This window comes from Stenella coeruleoalba (assembly GCF_951394435.1).
Source record: "Stenella coeruleoalba genome assembly, chromosome: 16".
NCBI classification, from domain to species: Eukaryota; Metazoa; Chordata; class Mammalia; order Artiodactyla; family Delphinidae; genus Stenella; species Stenella coeruleoalba.
The window spans coordinates 16,133,386-16,157,985 of record NC_137162.1 but is presented as its reverse complement, the minus strand read 5'-3'; the positions used below and the strand labels follow the sequence as shown (position 1 = coordinate 16,157,985).

Genomic DNA, 24,600 nt, shown 5'->3' with positions numbered 1-24,600 from the left:
ACCACTGCACCACCAGGGAAGTCCCCAAGAATATATATATTTTTAAAGCTCACTAAGTTATTCTAATGAAGCTATGTTTGGGTCCACTAAAACCAACAACTTCTTAATGTCTTATCTTCTACATTTCTCTTTAATTAGTATAAAAGGTTTGAGAACTGATAGTGTAAATTTTAAATATATAACATTCCTAATGCTCAGGGTAAGCATATTGTAAAGAATCACAGGAATAAAGGTTGAAGTTTTTTGTTGTTAGCATGCATTTATGTATTGCTTTAGCGTTTTTTTTTTCTTTTTTTTTGCAGTACGCGGGCCTCTCACTGTTGTGGCCTCTCCCGTTGCAGAGCAAAGGCTCCGGACGCGCAGGCCCAGCGGCCATGACTCATGCGCCCAGCCGCTCCGCAGCATGTGGGATCTTCCCAGACCGGGGCATGAACCCGTGTCCCCTGCATCGGCAGGCAGACTCTCAACCACTGCGCCACCAGGGAAGCCCCCTGCTTTAGCATTTTTTAAATCCTAATCCTAATACACACTAATGTCCAAAACTGTCTAAAAGGTTACTTAATATACAAAGAATCATCAGAAAGTTAATAATAATAATGCCTTGAAAAATACCTGTTCCATCCGATGGGCCATCTCTTTGTGTAATTGCTGAACTGCATTTTTAGTTGCAATGTCTTGAGCTAGTACTTTATCTTTGGAAGCTTGAACTTCTTTATTAAGTTCCTCTATTCTTGATTCTAACTGTAAAGAAAATTATTTCCAGATTATTTTTATAGTTATAACAAACAGACCCCCAATATTTCAAATAAATATAAACAATGTAAACAAGCATAAAGATGGCAATGAATATACTTCAGCCATAGAAATCAAAAGTAAATGTTAGCAATGTTCTGATATATCAATAGAATTAAGTCAGAATAAATCTGAAGCAGATTCTGGTAAGATGGATGATAAGCTCTAGAGTAATTACCAATGAAATAATTCAGAAAATATCATGAAAAAAATTTTAATGTTACATATTTACTTAATGCAAAATAAAGCAGTAAATGAGACACAGGGAAACAAAACAGAAACATACAGAAAGACATACAGAAAACACAGACACAAAATTTTAAAATGGTAGACAAAAATCGAACTGTCAACAGTAACATTAAATGAGAGTAAATAATCATATCAAAAGGCAGAGATCTTCAGACTGAAATAGAAAACAAGATCTAGACTGGAATAAAAACAAAATGCTGTTTACAAAGGTACTTTAGGGAATTCCCTGTCAGTCCAGTGGTTAGGACTCTGTGCTTTCACTGCTGAGGGCGCGGGTTCAATCCCTGGTTGGAGAACTAAGATCCCACAAGCCACGCGGCACAGCCAAAAAAAAAAAAAATAAGGCACTTTAGATTCATCTCATAATGATAAAAGGGTCAATCCAGCAGAAAGGTATGGTAATTATAAATATACATGCACCTAGTAATATAGCACCAAAATACATGAATCAATAACTGACAGAAATGAAGAAGGAAGTGGACAATTCAATAATAATAGTTGGAGACTTCAATACCTCACTTTTAGTAATGAACAGAACTAGAAAGAAGATTAACAAGGAAATAGGAGACTTGAACACAACTATATAACAACTAAATCTAACACATCTATACAACATTCCACTCAGCAACAGCAGAATACACCTACTCCTCAAGTGAACATGAAATACTCTTCAGGACAGAACCTATGCTAGGTCTTAAAGCAAATCTCAATAAATTTAAAACACTGAAATCGCACAAAGTATCTTCCTTTGACAACCATAATGGAATGAAATTAGAACTCAGTAACACAGAGAGAAACTTGACAATTCATAAATATGTAAAAATTAAACATCTAAATAACCAAGGGAGAAATCAAAGAGAAAGTAGAAAATAAGGTGACAAATAAAGATACAACATATTTATGGGATGCAGCTAAAACAGTGTTTAGAGGGAAATTTGTAGTTATAAACATCACTATTGAAAAACAAGAAAGGTCTCAAATCAAAACTAAACTTTCATCTTAAGACACTGGGGAAAAAAAAAAAAGAGCAAACTAAATCTAAAGCCGGTAAGAAAAAGGAAATAATAAAGATTAGAGAGGAAAGTAATGAAATAGAGAATAGGAAAATGGAGAAAAATCAACAAAACAAAAAATGCTTCTTTGAAATGATCAACAAAACTGACAAACCTTTAGCTAGATTGATCACAAGAATCAAAATGAAAGAGGGACATACTGACCTTACAGAAATAAATGAAATTTACAGAAATAACTAATTATGAATGAATATTATGAACAATTTAACTTAGATTAAATGCACAATTCTTAGAAAGACACAAACTACCAAAACTGGCTCAAGAAGAAATAGAAAATCTGTATAGACCTACACAGGCATATCTCAAGAGATACTGCGGGTTTAGTCCAGACCACTGTAATAAAGCAAGTACTGCAATAAAGCAAGTCACACAAATTTTTTGGTTTCCCAGTGCATATTAAATTTATGTATACACTATATTGTAGTCTTTTAAGTGTGCAACAGCATTATGTCTAAAAAAACTGTACATAATTAAAAGATACTTTATTGCTAAAAAATGCTAACCACCATCTGACAACACAGGTTGCCACAAATCTTCAATTTGTAAAAACCACAATATCTTATGAAGTGCAATATGGTGAAGTGCAATTTTAAAAAAGGCATGCTTGTAATAAGAGATTAAATTAGTAAAAAAAAAAAAATTTTTAACTACCCACAAAGAAAAATTCAGGTCCAGGTGACTACATAGGTATATTCTACCAAACATTTAAATAATTAATACTAATTCTTCACAAATTGTCACCCCCCCAAAAAAAAGGAACACTTCCCAACTCAATCTATGAAGTCAGTACTATGCTGCACCAAAACCAAAGACATCACAAGAAAAGAAAGCTACAAGAGCAATAGCTCTTATGAATATAGGCAGAAAAATTCTCAACAAAATACTAGCAAAAACTTCAGCAATATATAAGAATTATACTCCATGACCAAAAGGGATTTATCACAGTAAAACTATGTTGGTTTAATATCCAAAAATCAGTTAATGTAATACACCATATCGACAGAACAAAAAACACATAATCATCTCAACAGATGTAGAAAAAGCATTTGGTAAAATTCAACACTCTTTCATGATAAAAATACTCAACAAACTAGGAATAAAAAGGAACTTCTTCAACCTGATAGCATCTATGAAAAGCCGACAGCTAACACCGTACTTAGTGGTGAAAGACAATGCTTCAGAAATGAGAGAAGGATATCTACTCTTGCCACTTCTACTCAACATTGTATTGGAGGGTCCAGCCAGGGAAATCAGGCAGGAGATGAAATAAAAAGCACTCAGATGAGAAAGGAAGAAGTAAAACTCTCTACATGCAGATGACATGATTTTATATATGGAATATCCTAAGAAATCTGCCAAAAAATTTTAGAACTAATAAACAAGTACAGCCAAGTTACAGAATATAATATAAAAAAATTGTTGGGACTTCCCTGGTGGCGCAGTGGTTAAGAATCCACCTGCCAATGCAGGGGACACGGGTTCAAGCCCGGGTCCAGGAAGATCCCACATGCTGCGGAACAACTAAGCCATGCGCCACAACTTCTGAGCCTGTGCTCTAGAGCCCACGACCCACAACTACTGAAGCCTGCACACCTAGAGCCCATGCTCCACAACAAGAGAAGCCACCGCAATGAGAAGCCCACGCACCACAACGAAGAGTAGCCCCCGCTTGCCACAACTAGAGAAAGCCTGCGTGCAGCAACGAAGAGTCAATGCAGCAAAATAAATAAATAAATAAAGTTTTATATACACTTGTAATTAACAATCTGAAAATGAAATTAAGAAAACAACTCCATTTACAATAGCATCAAAAAGAATAAACCACCTAGGAATAAATTTAATGAAGGAATTGCAAAAATTACTCCGAAAACTACAGAGCACTTTAGAAAGAAATTAAAGATCTAAATAAATGGGCGGATATCCCTTGTTTGTGAATTGAAAAACATAATATTGTTAAAATGGCAATACTCTCCAAATGAAGTCTACAGATTCAATGCAATCCCTAACAAACCCAGTTGGCTTCACTGTAGAATGACAAGTTGATAGTAAGATTCATATGGAAATACAAGAAACTGAGAATAGACTATCTTGGAAAAGAAGAACAAAATTTGAGAACTCACACTTCCCAATGTCAAAACTTACTGCAAAACAACAGAAATCAAGATAGTGTGGTATTAGCATAATGAAGACAAATAGATCAATGAAACAGAACTGAGAGTCTAGAAATAAGTTGATGTATCAATTGGTTTTCAACAGGGATGCCAAGACCATTCAATAGAGGAAGAATACTCTTTTTAATAAATGGTTCTGGGACAACTGGATAGCCATATACAAAAGAATGAAGTTGTATATCATACAATATAAAAAAAATTAATTCAAAAAGAATCAAGACCTAAATATAAAAGCCTAATTATAAAACTCTTAGAGGAAAACATAGGAGTAAATCTTCATGATCGTGGATTTGGCAATGGAGTCTTACATATGACACCAACTGCACAAGCAATTAAAAGAAAAAATAGATAAAACTGGACATCATCAAAATTTAAAACTTTTGTCCAAGTACACTATCAAGAAAGTGAAAACAAATCCACAGGATGGGAGGAAATATTTGCAAATCATATATCTGATAAAGGTTTATAATCCAGAATATAAAAAGAACTATCACTACTCAACAAAAAAGTTTAGAAATGGGTAGAGAAAATACTTCCCTAGAAGTATCTATTTAAGATATACAAATGGCCAAGAAGCACAGGAAAAGATGTGTAATTTCATTGGTGATTAAGGAAATGCATATCAAAATCACGAGATACCATTTCACAACCATTAGGATGGCTATAATAAAGAAGTCCAATAATAACAAGCATTGGCAAGGATGTGGAGAAAATGAAACCCTCATACACTGCTGGTAGGAATATAAAATGGTGCAGCCACTTTGGAAAACAGTCTGCCAGCTCCTCAGTAAGTTAAACATAGAGTTATCATTTGACCCAACAATTCCACTCCTAGGTAGACACCCAAAAGAAATGAAAGCATATGTCCACACAAAAACTTCTACATCGCAGCATTATTAATAATAGCCAGAAAGTGCAAACAACCCAAATATCCATCAGATGATGAAAGGATAAATAAAATGTTGTATACCTATAAAACAGAATATCACTTGGCCATTAATTTAAGTACTGATACAAGCTACAATTTGATTGAAACCTTGAAAACATTACACTAAGTGAAAGAAGCCAGATATTATATGATTCCATTTATACGAAGGAAAAGGACACATATTATAGGATTCCATTTATATGAAGTGTTCAGAATTGGCAAATATACAGAGAGACAGAAAGTAGATTAGTTGTTCCCTAGGGCTGGGGGGAGACAGCTGCGAGGGGTTGGAGGGAAATGAGGAGTGACTACTAATGGATTCAGAGTTTTTTGTATGATAAAATTTTCTAAAATTGTGACAAACCCTGCACAACTAAAAACCACTGAACTGTATACTGAAATAAGTGAATTATATGGTATGTGAATTATACCTCAATAAAGCTGTTATAAAAAACCCTAAATATTAGTTTACATATAGTACATGTGTACTAATTATCCTTATGACAAAATTATTTAGAGCAACACTGTCCAATAGAAATATAAGCCACAATTTTTTTTCTTTTCATTTTTGCGGTACGCGGGCCTCTCACTGTTGTGGCCTCTCCCATTGTGGAGCACAGGCTCCGGACGCGCAGGCTCAGCAGCCATGGCTCACGGGCCCAGCCGCTCCGCGGCATGTGGGATCCTGCCAGACCGGGGCACGAACTTGTGTCCCCTGCATCGGCAGGCGGACTCTCAACCACTGCACCACCAGGGAAGCCCCTAAGCCACAATTTTTTAGTAGCCACATTTTAAAAAGCAAAAAGAAACATGTGAAATAAATGTTTTATTAAATCCTATAAATATCATATCAACGTGTAATCAACATGAAAAACTGAGCCATTTTATCTTTTTTTGTACTAAGTCTTTGAAATTAAGTGTGTATTTCACACTTACATCACCTCTTAATTTGGACTAGCCACCTTTTAGTGCTCAATAGCACTATGGCTAGTGGCTGCCATATTAAGTGGTGCAGATTCACAGATAAAATTAGGAAAGAAAACTCTGCTATACTGGCTAGCAAAAGAATGGTGAATCGAATTTTCTCTTTTAAAAAGGCACAACCACTAACAAGCTCATGAAAAGAACAGCTCTGGTTCACCTCCATCTATTTAGTCTGAAGTTTCTGGTCATCAGCAGTGACCTGCCTACCAAAATACAGATTCAGGCTACTATTAAGGCACCTTCACACTTTAAAATTCTAAGTTTGGTCTGCATGCAGTAGCCCTTTCCACACAAAAATCAGGATTAAATATGTAAAATTTTACAAATATGGTCACCTTCCAACTATGTAAAGGTTCATGAAGTATACCAAGGCATAGATAAGTGAAACTTGGTTTTTTATTATATTACTACCAGCTGTTTACTTTTATTTTCATTATATAGCTTTCTGTGAAAGATGAGGCAAAAAGAAAGACTTTTAAGGCTACAATGTTTCTAATCCTTCCCACAGAAGAAAAAGCAGCTCAGAAAGATAAAGAGCAGCTGAGCTTTGCTACCAGTCTTGAATATGAACTTTGTCAATCCAAGCATCACAGTACATTAAAAAAAAAAAAAAGAAACAAAGAAAACAAAGATGAACTTTGTCAATCCAAGCATCACAGTACATTTAAAAAAAAGAAAAGAAAGAAAGAAAAGAAAGAAACAAAGAAAGAAAAGGAAAGGCTAGGGAAGCTAGCTCACCAGATAAAGTCTGAAGAGAGCCAGTCTTCAGTATAGTTCACAAAATACTGAGAATGGAAACATATTAAACTATAAGCTTGAAAACATTCTAATGCCAGATATAAACTTTTAAGTATATACTGCTTCTTCCAAAACAATCTATTTGACTGCCAAACAAATAGTCTTTCCCGCTCAGATTTCTATTATATATAGAATAGTCACACATATCACATAGAAATATTAATTTATATAAAACAAAAAGATCAACTATGATTCCCAGTTCATAAAAGACAATGCTTCACATACCAAGCAATCTTCTGCATTTAAAGTATGATTTAACTTACAGAACTTCAATTTACACACAAATATTCAGGAATGTATTTATTTTATATATTGAAGAACAGACTTTAAAGATTTTTGTCTTTTTACCTGTTTAATTGTGTTCATATGCTGCTTCTCTGTTTCTGTTCTTTTTTTTAGTTCTTCTCTTAAATTGTCTTTTTCTGAACAAATGTCTAAGATAAGTTCCTGATGCTTCTTATTTTCTTTAATTAACCTAAATATAAAAAGGCAGTATCAGTAAAACATAATTAAAAATGACAATGTGTAATATAATCTGTTTGCAGACTAGGGTGTAGATACCTATGATTAAGAAATGAAAATTCCCAAGTAGTCCTTTTGTAATGATATATTATACTTTACAAAACATTCTCTGGCCAGTCAGGCTATTAACTTTTTCCTAGAAATTTGTATTATTTCAAATTAAGAGAAAAATAATCAGATAAAGAAAACCACACACTTTTAAGTTTATGGCTACAGGCATATGAATTATGTAGTTCATCCCTTCAGCACTGGAATTCCTTCAGGTCAGTCAGTGGCAACCAGGGGCAATTGTTCCCCTCCAGGCATGTGTCTGGAGAAACTTTTTGGTAGCCACTACAGTGGTGAGACTTGCTACTGGCTTCTTGTGCACAGAGGCAGGGATGCTGCTAAACATCCTACAATGCACAGGATAGCCCCAGCATCAACAAAAAATGATCTGCCCCCATATGTCAATAGTGCTGTGGTTGAGAAATCTTGCTTTAGATTTCTAAAATATTTTAATGATATTCTTATAGTTACAAAAGTAGTCAATGTAAAATAATAAAGTTTGAGCAGAAATTTCATTTTGAGTTCCCTAGAAAAATATAAATAAAACCTTAAAAATTACCTGTAAAAGTACTCAGAACTATAAAGTAAGATACCTAAGAGGGTTAACAGCTAATATTTTAGGATTACTAGCAACAGCTATTATTTGACATTTATTGCACAATTACTATTTACTAAGTTTAGCTTTAAATGCATTATTTAACACTCAGGTCTATAAATTAATAAGTCTATGAAATTATTATTATGCTTTATGAATCTGAAAACAAACCAAAACTGAAGCCTAGAACTTATTCCAGGTTATATAGCTAGTAAGCGGTTGAACTGAGATTTGGACCCAGGTCTAATTCCTTGCCATCTTCTCCTTTGAAGATCCCTCATTTACTCAACAAATGCTCACTGGGTACCTACTATGTACCTATATTAGTCTATATGTTGGGGGTACATCAGCAAACTGTCCCTGCCCTCATGATGCTTACATTCTAACAGAGAAATTAAACAATAAATAGATATATAATGAAATACCAAGTTGTGATTAAGTTCTATTAAGAAAACTAAAGGAGGGCAAGAGGACAGGGAGAGTGACTTGAGCTGTGATTGTACATAAGGTAACCAGGACAGACCTCTCTGAGGAGGACAGTAATGCAGTGAGGAGGAAAGTCATGAAAATGTTTGGGAAAAGAAAAAAATGTGTAGCATGCAAGTTTCTTCAAGCCTTTCATGGCACAGGGGGTTAACTTTGTTTATGTACATGATTAAAGTGTACACTCAATTTGTTGCGAAAAACAACCTGAAACACAAAAATCCTGACTATACCTCGAAAGTAAACAATTTAGGGAGGGAGAAGTGAAGAACAGCAAGCCCTGAAATTGTTATTCTTACATGCCAAATGCATATCCTGTACACAAATAACTGTTCTTAATTAAGAATTCTGGTTGGGACCTTGGACAATAATATTGACGTTAGAAAATAGAGGAATGGATGTATAAACAAAGCCATTTGAAAATACATGCATTCATGAAAATTTAAGCCAAAGGAACTGAAAAGTAGTTTTCTTTACAGAAAATTAAATGAAGGCAAAAGAAAAAAAATGAGTTGTTTTAGAGCTAACCTTAATCACAAAGCATTTTATTTGAAATTTAAAATATTACATGTATGGGTTTCCCTGGTGGCACAGTGGGTGAGAGTCCGCCTGCCGATGCAGGGGACACGGGTTCGTGCCCCGGTCCGGGAGGATCCCACGTGCCGCGGAGCGGCTGGGCCCGTGAGCCATGGCCGCTGAGCCTGCGCATCCAGAGCCTGTGCTCCGCAATGGGAGAGGCCACAACCGTGAGAGGCCCGCGCACCGCAAAAAAAAAAAAAAAAAAAAAAAAAAATTACATGTATAACAAAAAATTAACTTAGATTTAAAATAATATTTGACATTTTTATAATGCTTTAATGTCCTCAAAACAATCCCATCAGGTAAGTATTGTCCCCTCATAAAGATGAAAAAATCTTCGTCTTGGAGAGGTTGATTTAACTAAGGAAACAGAGCGTGCAAGTGGTAGTGGGAATCTTCCAACTCTGGGCTTCTGACCAGACCTGTGCTCACCCCAGTCTACCATGTGGCCACTGTTCTGACATGACGGAACAAAAGAGGAATTAATTTTCTACTGTATTCCTAATGTTTTTAGATAAATTTAATAACATGTAACTTGTTCATTTCAGATAACCACATTAAAAAAATCCACTGAAGCCAGACTAATTGGGTTTAACTTTGCCATTTACTAGCATGTGACCTGAAGCAAGTTACTTAACCTCTCTGTGCTTCAAGTACCTCATCTGTAAAATGGGAATAATAATAGTTCATACCACATAGGGTTGTTGTGAGGATTCCATGAGTTAATACATGTAAAGTGCCAGGCACATAATTAACAGCATTTAAGTGTTCCTGATATTATTATTAAATCTGTAACATCTTATAATTTACAAGAGAAGCTTGAAAGTGGTTAAGTCTCCAAATCTAAGGAAAGTAGAGGCATCAAGGATGATCTCAAAGGGAAGGTCTAAGAGATAAGCACAGGTAACAGGAAAATGAGGAAGTTACCCTAAAAAGCAAGAATGGCAGAAATACTGATGGTTCAAGTATAAAATCACAGTTTTTTCAATAATAGCAGCATTCCAGTAAAGTTATGAGCAGGCGTAGCTGACATTGGTTTTTGCATAGTATTAAGAAAGGTATTAGATTCTCAAGAGATATTTGTACACTCATGTTAACAGCAACGTTATTCACACTAGCCAAAAGGTAGAAGCAACCCAAATGTCCATTGATGGATGAACAGATAACAAAATGTGGTATGTATACATACAATGGAATATTATTCAACCCTAAAAAGGAAGGAAGCTCTGACACAGGCTACAATATGGATGAACCTTGAGGACATCTGCTAAGTGAAATAAGCCAGTCACAAAACGGCAAATAGTATCAAAAGCAGTTAAACTCTTAGAAACAAAGTAGAATGGTGGTTACCAGGGGCTGGGGCAGGGGGAAACAGGGAGCTGTTGTTTAATAGGTATAGAATTTCAGATTTGTGAGATGAAAAAGCTATGGAGATCGGTTGTACAATAATGTGAATATACTTAACACTACCAAACTGCACACATTTAAAAATGTTTAAGATGGTAAATTTTATGTTATGTGTATTTTATCACAATTGAAAAATAAAAAAATAGAAAAAAGAAGGGCTCTGGATGCTGAGATTAAAATTCATTGGGTAAACCAATGAAGGGTGAGCTGGCTTGGGGAAGACTGATCTACTGATAATCTGGAAGAGTAAACTAGAAGCAAGGAGATCATTAAAAGTCAATTGCATATCAAGCAATATTTGGATTATGGTATATTTTCCTCTGTCATCCTCCTCTAGCGTGTAGATTTCCTTCTCCCCTTTCTCTACACACACCCCTCCCATTCCAAAAATTTTTTTACCATTCCAAAAATTTTTTTAAAGTATCACTTTTTTAAAAAGAGAATCCGTCTGTATTTTAGTGAAGGCTAGCAAGTTTTATTTTCCTTTATTAAAGGTTATAGGAGTACCTAAACATATGCATCACTCACATATATAAATTTAAAACAAAGAGTGATATAATATTATTAGGAAAAGATAAAATGAAATTAAACTGTTGTTAAAATAGAAATTAACTCCATAAATCCAAGAGAAGTCTAAAAACAACTATGTTCTTATTTATTGAATGACACTAGACCAATTCTTCTGTTCTAATTTTAATTTTTTAAACCAATGAATTTACAGTGGGAATTTTAAGAAAATTTTTTGAATTTTATAACTTGTCATTCCTCTTGAATTTATCTTAATTCTGACATTATGTTTTACATTCTTTCAAAACTGGAAAATTTGAAAGAATATAAATTTATTTCTCTTTATAAATCTTTCTAGATCTTTAATAAACTAACACTTTAATAAAACATTTATTCTTTTAAACTTATACACTAAGACATATGTAAAACAGAAATTTTGAATCATATTCAAAACAGTGCCTTTATACATAGATACAAATGTTTCTATATATGCTAATGTATTTGACATAGGTATATTATATATAACTCTCATAAAAACACTGTTTACCTATTATTTCTAAAATAATGAAAATACAATACCACATTCTAAGAAAAAACAGAGTTATATATTAAATAACTAGGCAAACTTAACATCTGCTCAACTACCATGTGCATGGCTCTATTGTGGAAATAAAAGTAGATAAAATGATACCTTCCTTTAAAGAATTCAATCTTTAATCCCTGTGGAAAAAAATAACCTGAAAGAATAAAACACTTACTTCTTTATGGTATGCTCCTGCTGCAAATGCTTATCTTGCACACACTTTTCAAACATAACTAATGCATTTTCTCCCTTATTCATTCCATTTGGTAGTCGGTGTTCTTTTGCAAACTCAGTAGATAAGAGCTCAGATTCTATTTCTTCCAACAAATCCTCTGATGTTGAAACATTCTTCATTTTTGAAATAAGTTTCTTGGTGCAGTCTGTATCATAAGGACTTTCTGAATAGGTCTTTTGATTAGCTGCTTCTGTAAATGTAGATGACCTTAATTCCGCCAATATTTGTGTTACTGTTTGTTCTGCTTCATTTGTTTTCAAAACTTGCTTTGTAAAATCTCCACCAGGAAAATTAGCTATTTGTTCAGAATTTTCTGGGCATATGTCTGTTTTAGCACAGGAATCCTCACCTCCACCATGATCTGGAATATAATTTTCCTGTGTTTCAGTTTGATTATTGTGTTCACTGGTCTGACATAAAGTTTTATCAAACTTTAATGACAACAGTTTGGACTCATTTTCTAAGCTGCTGTTTTCATCACCAGAAAACGAATTGCATGAGTCTTCCTTTATTTCAGATGTTTTCTCAATATTTTGATCAGAGGAAATGGAGGCTATGTGCTCTGTTTCTGACATGCTGACTGGCACCAATTCACTTTGCATCTCTTTAAAGCTGTTCCTGATCTTCGTTTTACATCTGAGAAAGTCAAAACATAAATTTTTTTTAAAAAGGTTTTTTAAACCAAGACCCCATATATATTTGCACACATTCCATGATGTGGAAAATCTAAGGCCGCACATTTTACCACTAATAATTCTTTAAAAATTCTTTCCTTGGGTGGGGGTGGGGGGAAGAATAGAACAGCTGACCCACGTGAGCCACAACCAGTCAGGTGCTACATAGGCTCATTCTCTTTTCTCCTTCAGTCCAGTCCTACAACTTCACTTCAGTTGCAGTTTGGCATTCCCCAATCACCCCCATAAGATGTTGGGTATGGAATGATACTAATAACAGGAAGATTAGCGCCCAAGAATTGTTTAGAATTCCTTCAGCTCCACAAAGGGAAAAAGACTACCTAAAGAATTTGTAAGAAACTATTGGGGAAATAAGATAGCAATGAAAACACTAGGCAAGAAATTACAAATCAAGATAATAAAACAATGTACATTAACAATGATAAATATTTACTGCAAAAGGAAAACTAAACAATAACAAAACACAGCTACCTATAGCCCAGACACCTAGAGCTGAGCTGAAAGAAGTCAGGGTGTAAAGGATCCCTGACAGGAATTCATTTTTCACCCAGGGTTGCAGGAAGTAGCATGGCGATTTCCAAACATTCTCGTCAAGAACACACAATGTTCAGTACAACTCAAACGGACCTCATATACATTGCTTAGGTCATAAAAGAAACATTTACAAAACTAATTCAACAATGTTAAAATATATTTTATGCTGTTTATGAGCGTTACTAATCTAGCTATTTTCTGAAAATTAGTCAACTTTAAAAATTATCCTGAGACAGAAAAATAAAAACATTCCAGCAATCTTGATGAAGAAGAATTGTCAACTTCTTTTGTCAGACATCAACCAAGCATGTACTGGAGTCATGTGAGGTTGGATAAAAATGTGGGCAGATCATAGTTTTGAAAGAAACTAGGGAAAAAATACTTCCAGATGTAAGGTATAAATGGAAAACAGAAAGACTAATATTTGAATAAAAGAAAGATACATGTTTACGTTGGTCTGTGGTGAAGGTGGTGGTCAGAGGATGGTGAAAAAGGGTAAGAGAAGATGGTCAGGTAGAATCCTCAGAATGATATGCAGGAGTGAAGGTTGTTAAGAAGGACGATAAATCATGACAGACTTGTATACTTGATATACCATAGAATTTCTAGCACATACTAGGTTTTCAAATATTTGTGGAATTAAAGCAAGAAGTAATATGAGAAAAGCAGTATTTGAGGACTAGGAATGCAGAAAATGGGAAGAATGATTCTAAGAAAGGAAAGAAAACCAGCTTGTTTGTTAAATACTCTGGCGTCGACTAATACAGACGTTGGCCTTAATACTATAAATTACCTACCTGTAAAACATATTTCCAAACAATGAAACAAATTATCATTATTATCTTGCTGCATATATTGCATACTAAGACAAAGTCCACACTAGCAATAAAGGTTTGGTTTAGGCAATACAAATAAATGCAGTAACAAAAAGCCTTGTGAGTATGCTGTATTCCAAATCTAGGACAAAGTAAAATAATTCTCAAACAGGGACATTAGCCGCCTACATTACCTTCCTCAAAGTAACTAATTTCAAGATACAACTTGTGAACGTGTTGCTGCTGAATTTGAAATCTTAATTTAGAAACATCATAACTAGTCAATGCTATGTGATATCTACTTAAGTCAAATTCAGAGCTGACCAAATGTAATGGAAAGCAGATAAAGAATCTATTTAAAAGAGAATGAGTCTACCAAGGCATTGTGACTCTCCAGCATAGATAGCAAGTGAAAAAAACCTCTCATTTGAGAACTCTTAAGGCTCTTGCCTGTGCACCATGCTTTGCGAACAGAAAAGCATTACGCAAACAATCGTTATCTTCTCATCCAGCTTTCATATTCCCCAGGGTTCAGTCCTCAACTTTATTTTCCTTCCCAGAATTCATCCACTTTGATAACTTAAACCAAAAACTCACAGTTGATGCCCACTTTAATTATTTTCATTCCTGTGCTCTTGAGTTACAGATAATGAATTATCTCTTTGTCTTCACTCTATCTCTACATAAAATAAAATCTCAAATGAATACAGGCATTTCCAATGGCTCAACTCAAAAATGGTTAAATCCAAAATCATAACAATAGCTCCTAAAATTGAGTACCCCCAGATAATCTTTTTTTTATTTCTGTCAATGGTATCATTTTTCTTAGTCATGACTCCTTCCTTTCCTTTAGCCTCATATTCTTTTACTAATTTCATGTCTCCTGCAATTATACCCTCCTTTCTACTGTCACTGTCCCCAACCTGCAACCCAACCCAGGCCTGATAACTTCCTACCCGGAACACTGAATTGTTGGTTTCTCAGTCTCACTCCATTCCTCCCTCCTGCGTCACCCAATCCAGAGAAGGGGTTGAAGAGTATACTACATTGGCTCTGCCAAAGGGGAACAGGAGCTGCCCTATGAAGCAAGTCCTCAATGGCACAAGGGTCCACGGAGCTACAACACTGCCCCCCAGAAATCCACACATACCACCTCCAGAGACCACCATCAAATACAACCAGATGGACCAGAGTAAGGCCAGAGCTATCTTTTCCCTCTTTAAAGTTTCAGAGAGTGAGAACTCTGCCTCCACTGGCTGGTTTTCTTCCCCCAACTCCAAAAGGGCTAGTTAGAGAAAGGAGAGGGAACATATTTTAGAGCCAAATCACACCTCTTCTTCTTTAATCCAAGCAGCTGGGAACTCACAGCTTCAACACTTCTTTAGGGAGATGATAGAGTTTATGATTAACATTTTTTGTTGCTTTTGTTTTGTAAGCGATTGAAACCTGTCTTAATTTCTGGAATAAGTTTTTTCTGGTTATCAAAAGTGGCAGCAAAAGAGTTATGACATCAAACCAAGACATTATTGAAGGATTGCACCTCAGAGGGAAGTGGAGGGGATGTGAGCATTTCATGTTTATACCTCAGAGTTGCAATTCCTCAATAAACCAGTTGTAGTATTTTTCCAATCTTATCTCTCAACACATTCCTAAAATCCTAGTACTTCACTATAGTATTATACTTTGCCAGTCCCTGACCAGTCTATTCAAGATTCCTCCAAACAGTGTGCTCATTAACATTTCCATGGCTTTGCTCTAATCTAGAACATTCTTCCCTTCAGTCTATCCAGAGCCTAATTATATTTAAAGGACGTATTCTAAGGCCACATTTTCCTTCAAATTTTCCCTCATGAGAAGTACAAAAATAATCTCTCATGTAAATGAAAACATACTTCATTTATACTCATCAGGTACATAGTGGCAGCCTTCCTTGTGACGTTTCTTTTTTTGTTTATTTTTTTGTTTTGTTTTGTTTTTCCTTGTGACATTTCTGAACAGCCTTTTAAATGATCTCTTGCAAAGAAGAGGAACCACGCTCTGAACTGAATCAAACTTCTTAAATCTCAAGCAATATAATAGTAATAATAAATAGATAAATTAACAAATATATTCTCTACTACCTTTACAGTCATTCTTGCAAAGGCTGTTCAGTGGTTCTCAGTGAGGGTGGGATTGGGTTTACACAATGAGCTGGGGGGGGGGGGGTTGAAGGACATTTAGAAGGTGGGAACCAGGTTGTAAGAAGACTTGTCATGTGTAAGACAGTACAGAACAACAAAAAGGTCTCATTCTGCTGGATATTCAACTAGGTAAAAAAAAAAAAAAAAACTTTTTATAATTACCTCAGCTTGGACTGTTTTACGTATTATCCTCCTGTAAATTAAAGAAGGCTTAGTTCAACCTCAAAAGACAAGCACTGGGCTTCCCTGGTGGCGCAGTGGTTGAGAGTCCGCCTGCCGATGCAGGGGACATGGGTTCGTGCCCCGGTCCAGGAGGATCCCACGTGCCACGGAGCGGCTGGGCCCGTGAGCCATGGCCACTGAGCCTGTGCGTCCGGAGCCTGTGCTCCGCAACGGGAGAGTCCACAGCAGTGAGAGACCCGCGTACCGCAAAAAAAAAAAAAAAAAAAGACAAGCACTTTCTATACTGTTGCTCAGTAATATGCCCATGACCTTTGAAAAAACTCCTCAGATGAACTGGCATCTGAGAATCACTTAACTTGCAAACATAGTTTTCTGATGCTCAAATGAATACTGATTGGAGGCAAAAGAAAAAGGAGAGAAGTTAAAGAAGATTTATGTGTATATATGTAAAAAGCCATCACTAAAGAGTAAATAACTGTACAAGAATGGTGCGGGGAAGAGAGCCATGATGAGCTTGATTGTCCACGATTAACCAGGGGAAAAAAGAGTCAGCTGACTCCTCTTGTGGGCCTCCAGTTGGCAATGGTGATATAGGCCAATTTGGCTGCTGTCCAAGTTTTTTCTTAGGGGTGGGGGTAGTTATCATTAAAGCTACTGAGGACTGAATAGCCTAGAAGTAGATTAAAGGTGTAGGATGTAAAACTAGACATTTGTTTACAAGATTGTTTTAATTAAGAAGTGCTTGTATAAATCAAATTCACACTCATGTATATAGATATAGCAACTACAATTACAGATTACAATATCTGTTGCTTTTTTGAGGTAAGAAGTAACACAGGTTATTTGACTTTTTAGTAACTCTTACTCATTAGGGGAAAATACTGTATTTAAATTTAGCAGTCACAAAATTCCTCTTAATTCAAGCACTATTTTCCCCCCTGAGAGTTGTTTCTGTTTCTGACACAGTACTACAGGACCAATTCACACTTCAAAATTGTTTCAGTGGAGTGAGAAGTGGTTTCGCTCTTACTGGAGCTCATCAGCTGTAGGCAACTGGTCGAGAAACATTTACTTGCCTTAAAGCCAACCATTATCCACCTTGGATTTTATTTCTTAATCAAAGAACTAGCAATTCTACAAAATTATTTCCAAGCAAAAAGCCTTATAAACGAAAACACTGTCTTTAACAGCTTTTAGTACTATTTCTTGTTTCTCAGTAAACAGCAGTATAAACAACAACAACAAAAGAACTTAAGCTTATTCAATAAATGCAAATACAAATGAATCCAATCCACAGATATTTGGTAATAGATTATCAAACATACAAGCCTCATACAAAAGTACCAAGCCAGAAATACATTTCTAAACTAGATATTAATTCATTCATTCACCAAATATGTATTGAGCATGTAATTATGTTCAGGCACTGTTCTATGTGTTGGGAACACAGCAGTGAATAAAACAGATATCTCTTCTGGAGTTTACACTCTGGTGTAGTGGACCAACATATAAAATCTATGTTAAATCTTTTGCTCTTGTGTTTACAGTATTTTAATTTGAAGGTCTGTCAGCGTTCCATCAGAAGCTGTATAAGATATGCATGGGTGTCTAAGTCCAAATGCATGAGTGTTTAAGTCCCACAGAAACATGTGACTCAGTTCAGCATAAGTGTTACTTACAACAAACTAAAAATTTTAAACTTTAAAAATTTTAAAAAGTCTCAAATAATACCAGCTATAGCTTCTCAAATAATGTCCATTAAGATAAGCAAGTTGAGCCTGTGAGGGCACTCCTGTTCTTCAATATAATGGTTTACTGTCCTTTGAAGGAAAAGTAAGTACATCCAAAGGTCTTTTACACACTCCCCGAACACACTCTGAAAGCAGCATAAACAAAATAATGACCTATCTTTCCGAGCAGTTGTAACAAGGTTCTAAAACAGCAATTAAAATCAGAAGCAATTAAAAACTGGTTATTTCAAAGCACTCTAGTTTTACCAAAAGTAAGATATATTTATAAAGTAGTCACATTGTAACTAAGCTTTTGGGTAAAATTTAATATACCAAGTTTCCTTTACGTGAAACATTACTTGCTCTTAAAAGTTGTCTTTAGTCCACTAGGTTAAAAAGCATATTATATGAGGCCAAGGTCAATTATCCCTGTAGGGATTTGTTTAGTTTTGCAACCAAGGGTTAGGGCATTGTGAATTTTACAGTGTGTACACTATATCACCAAAAAAAAAAAAAAAAAAAAAAAAAAAAGATGTTGAAAAGACTCAGGGCAATAGATGCAGCAGGATACCCCACCCCCACCCCAAACAGTACCAAATCCTGTGACATGAAAACAGAAGACATTACAGTCCATCAAGATTCCAGGAAAAAGAGAGTAAGTAGCCACATCATACATCACATTATCAAGTATATGTCATATTATCAGTTTGGTATCTTAGATCCACGCAATTTTATGTATCTCTAATAGTAAGTTTTAAAATAGAAAAAATTTTAATACAGAAATCTCAGTTTGAAGCTACTTGTACAGAGCTCACCAAATGAACTTTAATAAGTCTAAGAAGACATGAAAAGTATTTTCAGCTAATTTCCCCCCCAAATCTGAAAGCTTAAAAAAAAAGAGGGGGCGGTAATTGGCCTATAGCTCCCTTTTCAAAAAGGAAGGCTAATAACTTAAAAAAAAAAATTAAGTTTTAAGTCTGCCTTATATTATATTAAGAAGTTCTGGTTAATGTTTAAATTTTGAAGCCACCTTTGGCCTGGGCTTGGTTAATTTGGTACAATGTAGTTTACCAAAAAAATAAATTATTCATTAGCTACTACATAATCATCCCTGAAATAGACTTAACAGTTCATGTGCCTTAATGACTGACAACTATACTCACAATCCAATCAATACTTTGCTGGGTTTGATTTCCACTTTGTGTCTATTGCCCCTTCATGCCAATACTTTTTCTTTTGTTTACTTCTTAGCCCAAATAGATTTTTAAAATCTCAGTAGCTGAGAAATAAATTTCAAAGGTGACATTTGCAATAATATGATAAGATTACAGGGTTAATTTGCAAATTTAAATTATCTATGCTCCCAAGGTTGCCCTGAAACGACACTGAGCATAACATTCCCAACACTGCAAGCAGCGTGACATGTTTATGAGAAACTCAAGAATCAGCTTTAATTATTTAAAGCTAGAGATAAGGGATAAAAGAAAGACCTAAATTTTACTGAAAGAAAAGAAACAGAACTTCAGGTTAAGCAGTCTTACTTTAACATGAAACTGTTAAATGAATTTGAAAAACTAGCACAAATTAGGGAAAGATGATTCCCTTCAAAGGGAAAGATGATTTTTCTAAATCTCTAAATAAAAGCTGCTTCAACCTATCATCTCTTCCTAAAGAGTGAGTATACTTCACTGTTTTACCTTCATTCCAGGATGTCAGCATGTAGCTGTAAATAGATGGTTTTAAAGTGAATAAGTAATCATTATCAGCTATGCTGTTACTGTACAGCATCAAAGAACAACTCTTTAGTTTATGGTTGAAGGAACTAAAAGGTTAAAGAGTGGTTACTGTGCTACACCACTCCTTTCCTGTTAGCAGCGAACAAGCCTCTGAAATACCAATGAAACTCTAAGGAATCTCCGCTGTTTAAAGAAACCTCTGAGTTTATATCCAGGTATCAGGAATTAGACAAGGTCTTAAAAAGAATAAAACCAATATAAACACAATCCAGGCATTTCCAGGTAGAATCTTCAGTAATTATACATGCTTGCTTATTACAATGTAATAAGGAGTTTTAATTCTTTATACTGCAAAATTTGTTAATCACTCAATACTGTCACTGAATTTAAAATAAAAGACCAAAAAGGAAGAAAAAAAAAAAGAGGCCAATCATCACTGTTTTCTATTTGTGTAATGATGGGTAAAGAATTGGAAAGTAGCTGTACAGAGACGAGCAGACGTTATACACAAGCAGATAGTTCAGTTTTACTATCAATATCTCTTGAACCTTAACCTTTCCCACACACTGCAAATATGACAGTGTAGTTAGTGGTTGGGAAGGCTGCACCCACAACTACCATACCTAAACACTTAATAGATTTTTCTTTTTGAGTGACTACCAGCACACCTCTTGAAACACTTCCACTAATTTGCTGCACAATTTCCTTAGAAAAACTCCCAACCTATCATTTCGGAAAAAATAACAAAGCTAGGCATCAAAGGCACGTTACACACGCATACACGGAGAAAACTGCCAAACGCCTGGGGCTGCATGGCCTTCTAAACAACGCTCCTAAGTAACAAGATTATCATGTCAAAGGTAATCCAAATGTTCCAAATCCAGGCCTCTTTCCTCAAAACAATATCAAAATGTAAATATTAGCTCAAGTTATTAAACTGTTAACAGCCAAGCAATAATTACACCTGTTCCCCAAGACTGCTACTAGGGAACATGTAGAAGGGGTTTTACCATTTTACAAGTTTGAGAGAGGCTCAAATTTGAAACATGATCCTTACCAACCAAGGTTTATCAAATGCCTTGATGTCCTTGGAAAAAAGGCAACATAAACACCAAGAACGATTTCTCTCATATCCACAATCCCAAAGAATCGTCTCTAAATTACTTAAAATCACAGTAATGGAAGTGTTTGGAAGAGAGTTTAAAGAGTCGCTAACAGTCAACATAAAACACATACACAGTGAACTTGGAGAGGAAAGGAGAAATAGGCGACTGAGTCTATGAGGGATGGCCGAGCAGGTAGGGCTTAGCTACAGTTCGCATTAGGAGACCGGGCAAGCGGCCCAAGTTCCGCCGCTCTCTAGGCACCACTCTGGAGGCGCGGCCCTCACGGCCCCCGGCGACCCCTCGGCCGCCTCCTGCCCCGGCGCCCGGGACTGAGGAAGGGAGGCAGGGAGAGGAGGGGATTCTGAACTCCTTCCCCCAGCGCTCGCCTCGCCCCCTAGAGAAGCCAGGCAGGGAGCCGCCCCGGGACCTGCAGGACGGGGCGGAAGGTGGGCACGACGGCGCGGAAGGTGGGCACGACGGAGCGGAAGGTGAGCAGCCCGCCGCGCCGCCACCGCGACTCCCCGGCCCGCCCCTGGCATCCCTCAGGCACTTACCCCACTTCTTCGAGCCTTAGGCCACACCCCTAAAGAGGCCATTGGAATTCCCGCGTAGGGGCCAACTTCTCCATAACGGGGTCCAGAAGAACAGGAAGTGCAGGGGCGGGGGGCAGCGATGAGTAACAGGGCCGACACCAAGCTCCCTCCGCCGCGACTTCCCCAAGCCCCCGCAGAGCTGACACATCAACAAAGATGGCGGCGACGCTGAAGCCGGCCCCACTACAGCTGAGGGGGCGGGGCTCCCTGGAGGAGCCAATCAGCACGGCGCGGGCGGCGTGACGCGACGCCCCTTGGTGCCTGGGTAACCTGTCTGCAGTGGGCGGGGCCGGCGCAGCGCTGTCTCCTACCCCGGGAGCGCCAGGCACCAGAGTTAGACTTGCTGGGCACCCCCCCACCACCCCGCATCCCCGGTCGACCCGGCGAACCGGTTCCCCCGCCTCTAGTTCCGTCCTATCTCTCACGCCCCTCCCCGGCCCAAGCAGGTTATTGCTTCCTGTAGAGCGTGCTCCTTGGAGATGTTCCCTCTGAACCCTTTGGCCCTTACTCATTATAGTCAGGGACATAAAGTTATAAAAATGAGAATTCAAAATTGTGACTTGCAAGCTTTGATGCGTGTCTTGCACCTGACGTGGGCGGCGTCAGCAAGAGCAGCCTACCTGCCCGTCAGACAGTTCATCTCTGGGAGAGGTTCTGGGGGTTTCCAGAACACCGCGTTCGAGTCCACCACGCGGCCCCTACTGCCATTGTTTAATAATAAACTGTTGGTGCGTTCGTCGCCTGTACTGCACTGTGAGCCTTGAGCGCTGGAAGTGTCCTCATCCCCGCACGCAGCGTCGGGGTTGACATGCTGGAGCAGCTCAATAATTAGCAAAAAACTTTAAAAAGTGTACTGGGGGCCGGGGTGGGTGGAGGATGTGTATTCAATATAGTTGCCTAATCGCGTCCTGAGAAGTAAGGTGAGAGCAGTTTCAGTCTGGAGGGTTTGCAAACCTACTCTGTCCAGTTAAGTGCTGTTCTTTAAGATATCTTACATACAACTCCTGCGTGAATATAGTTGATTCTGACAAGTCAATTCAAGAGTTTATAAAGAAAAACTTCTTTTTCGGTTAAACTTCTTTGATACTAACTGCTGGCAAAACAAAAACAAAAACCTAAAAAACAAAACCAAAAAACAAACCCCACTTTAAAAAATTCAACATTTTGTAACTCTGTTCCTCTTTCCTTTCAACAGGAAATGGCACCTCCCTCCTTAAATGAAGATACTGATTAAAGCACATTATGCAGTGAAAGTGTGACAGTAAAGAAATTATTTGGCTTTTTTTGTTGTTGTTGGCTGGTTGGGTCTTCGCTGCTGTGCGCGGGCTTTCTTTAGTTGCTGAGAGCGGGGGCTACTCTTCCTTGCCACGCGTGGACTTCTCATTACGGTGGCTTCTCTTGTTGTGAAGAACAGTCTCTAGGCGTGCAGGCTTCAGTAGTTGTGACCCGTGGGCTCAGTAGTTGTGGCTTGCAGGCTCTAGAGCACAGGCCCAGTGGTTGCAGCACACAGGCTATGTGGGATCTTCCTGGAGCAGGGCTCGAACCTGTGTCCCCTGCATTGGCAGAGGGATTCTTAACCACTGAGCCACCAGGGAAGTCCCAAGAAATGATTTGACTTTTAAACAATAAATTGACCAAATATTCCTACTGAGATGTTATTCCAAGGGGGAAAATTAAAAAAGAAACTTTAAGCTTTTTCAGTGTGCATATTGTCAGTAATAACATTCATACTGTTATTTCTGAAATATATTAGTATAAAGCGTATATGTAATCCTTGGGAACCAAGATTTTCAGTATTGGAGAAAGGAAATACACATATAAAAATCAAAGAAATTAAGTAAAAATACTACAATCCTAAATTTGAATTTAGAAATATCAGTATGAACTCATGGCACATTTCATTTCCATTTAAAAAAAAGGCTGTCCACTGGAAAGGCCTAGAACAATGATCAACCCAATGCACACCCCTATTCTCCTATCATCTCTAAATATAATTTACCTCTAAAAGTCACCTGGGATCCTTGAAGCTCAAGGGCTAAATCTACATCTGGGGCAAGAAATGTACAAGAAAGCCTAGGACATTTTGGTTGTATCAGAAAGCAAAGAAGAAAGCAAAGATCATAGGAGTTGTGTCAAAAAGATTCAGGAGGCAATTCAAAGGTGTTCCCACTGGTCAAAGATAGGACAATTTTAGCATTCAAAAATAACAGCAATAGAGATACATCTACCAGGTTAAAAATCAATGAGCGTTGATTTTTTAAAATGTCATTGGTCACCTTTGGAGGATGCCAAGGAATCATCACATTCTGAAAACTGATAAAAGAATAAAGCATCCTACCTTTTCTGTTACAAACTGAATCTCAGCCAAGTAGTTGATGTGAGAAAGTTCTTTATAGAATTTCAGGTAATAAATGCAGAGGAAAAGATAGACTATCACCATTTTGGAAATCCTAGTGAAATAATGTATCCAGGTAATGATCATCAGTGAATCCAGAATCATTAGATGAAAAGCTGACTGGAAACTTTACAGTGCATGGATAGGTCTGACAACATTAGAACCTGCTAAGTTAATTTTAATATCCCCCAAAGAGAAAGGACTAGATATTAAGTGTCTTCTGATGTGGAGCAATAGAGGAACACACCACCTGTGAAGTATTCTTGCTAGAGAGGATGTAATCAACAAAATTGTGAGAAAAACTGCAGTTACTTCAATACATAAGCTGCAAGAAATCTCTTTTTAAAATACATCACTGAATGCAAATGTAGGATCTGATTTGACCATACCAACTGTTAAAAATCATTTGAGACTATCTGGAAATTTTCAATACTAATTTGATGACATTAGGAAACTATTTTTAAAGGTGGGATAAATTTTGGTGATTTTTTTAACAGTCATAATCTTTTAAAAATACATTGTTAAATATATATGGATGTAAAGATACAATGTCCCAGAAAGTAAGAACGTGCTCAAAAAAATAAAAACAACCCCACATTGATGGGAGTATGTCAAAGGAGAACAAAAAAGAACTGAAGGGACTTCCCTGGTGGCGCAGTGGTTAAGAATCCACCTGCCA

The 24,600-nt window shown here is 36.8% G+C and overlaps 1 protein-coding gene across 1 annotated transcript in view; it reads right to left on the bottom strand.

The window, feature by feature from the left end:
- Positions 1-21,676, bottom strand: part of CCDC186 (coiled-coil domain containing 186) — a 48,830-nt gene extending 27,154 nt beyond the window's left edge. Inside the window, exons 1-4 of the mRNA XM_079900310.1 lie at positions 21,488-21,676; positions 11,895-12,590; positions 7,344-7,470; positions 613-741 (exon numbers count right to left, since the gene is read on the bottom strand). Of these exons, the coding sequence (XP_079756436.1) occupies positions 613-741; positions 7,344-7,470; positions 11,895-12,556 (918 nt within the window). The 5' untranslated portion in view covers positions 12,557-12,590; positions 21,488-21,676. The remainder of the gene's footprint in view (positions 1-612; positions 742-7,343; positions 7,471-11,894; positions 12,591-21,487) is intronic.
- Between the last annotated feature and the right edge of the window lie 2,924 nt (positions 21,677-24,600).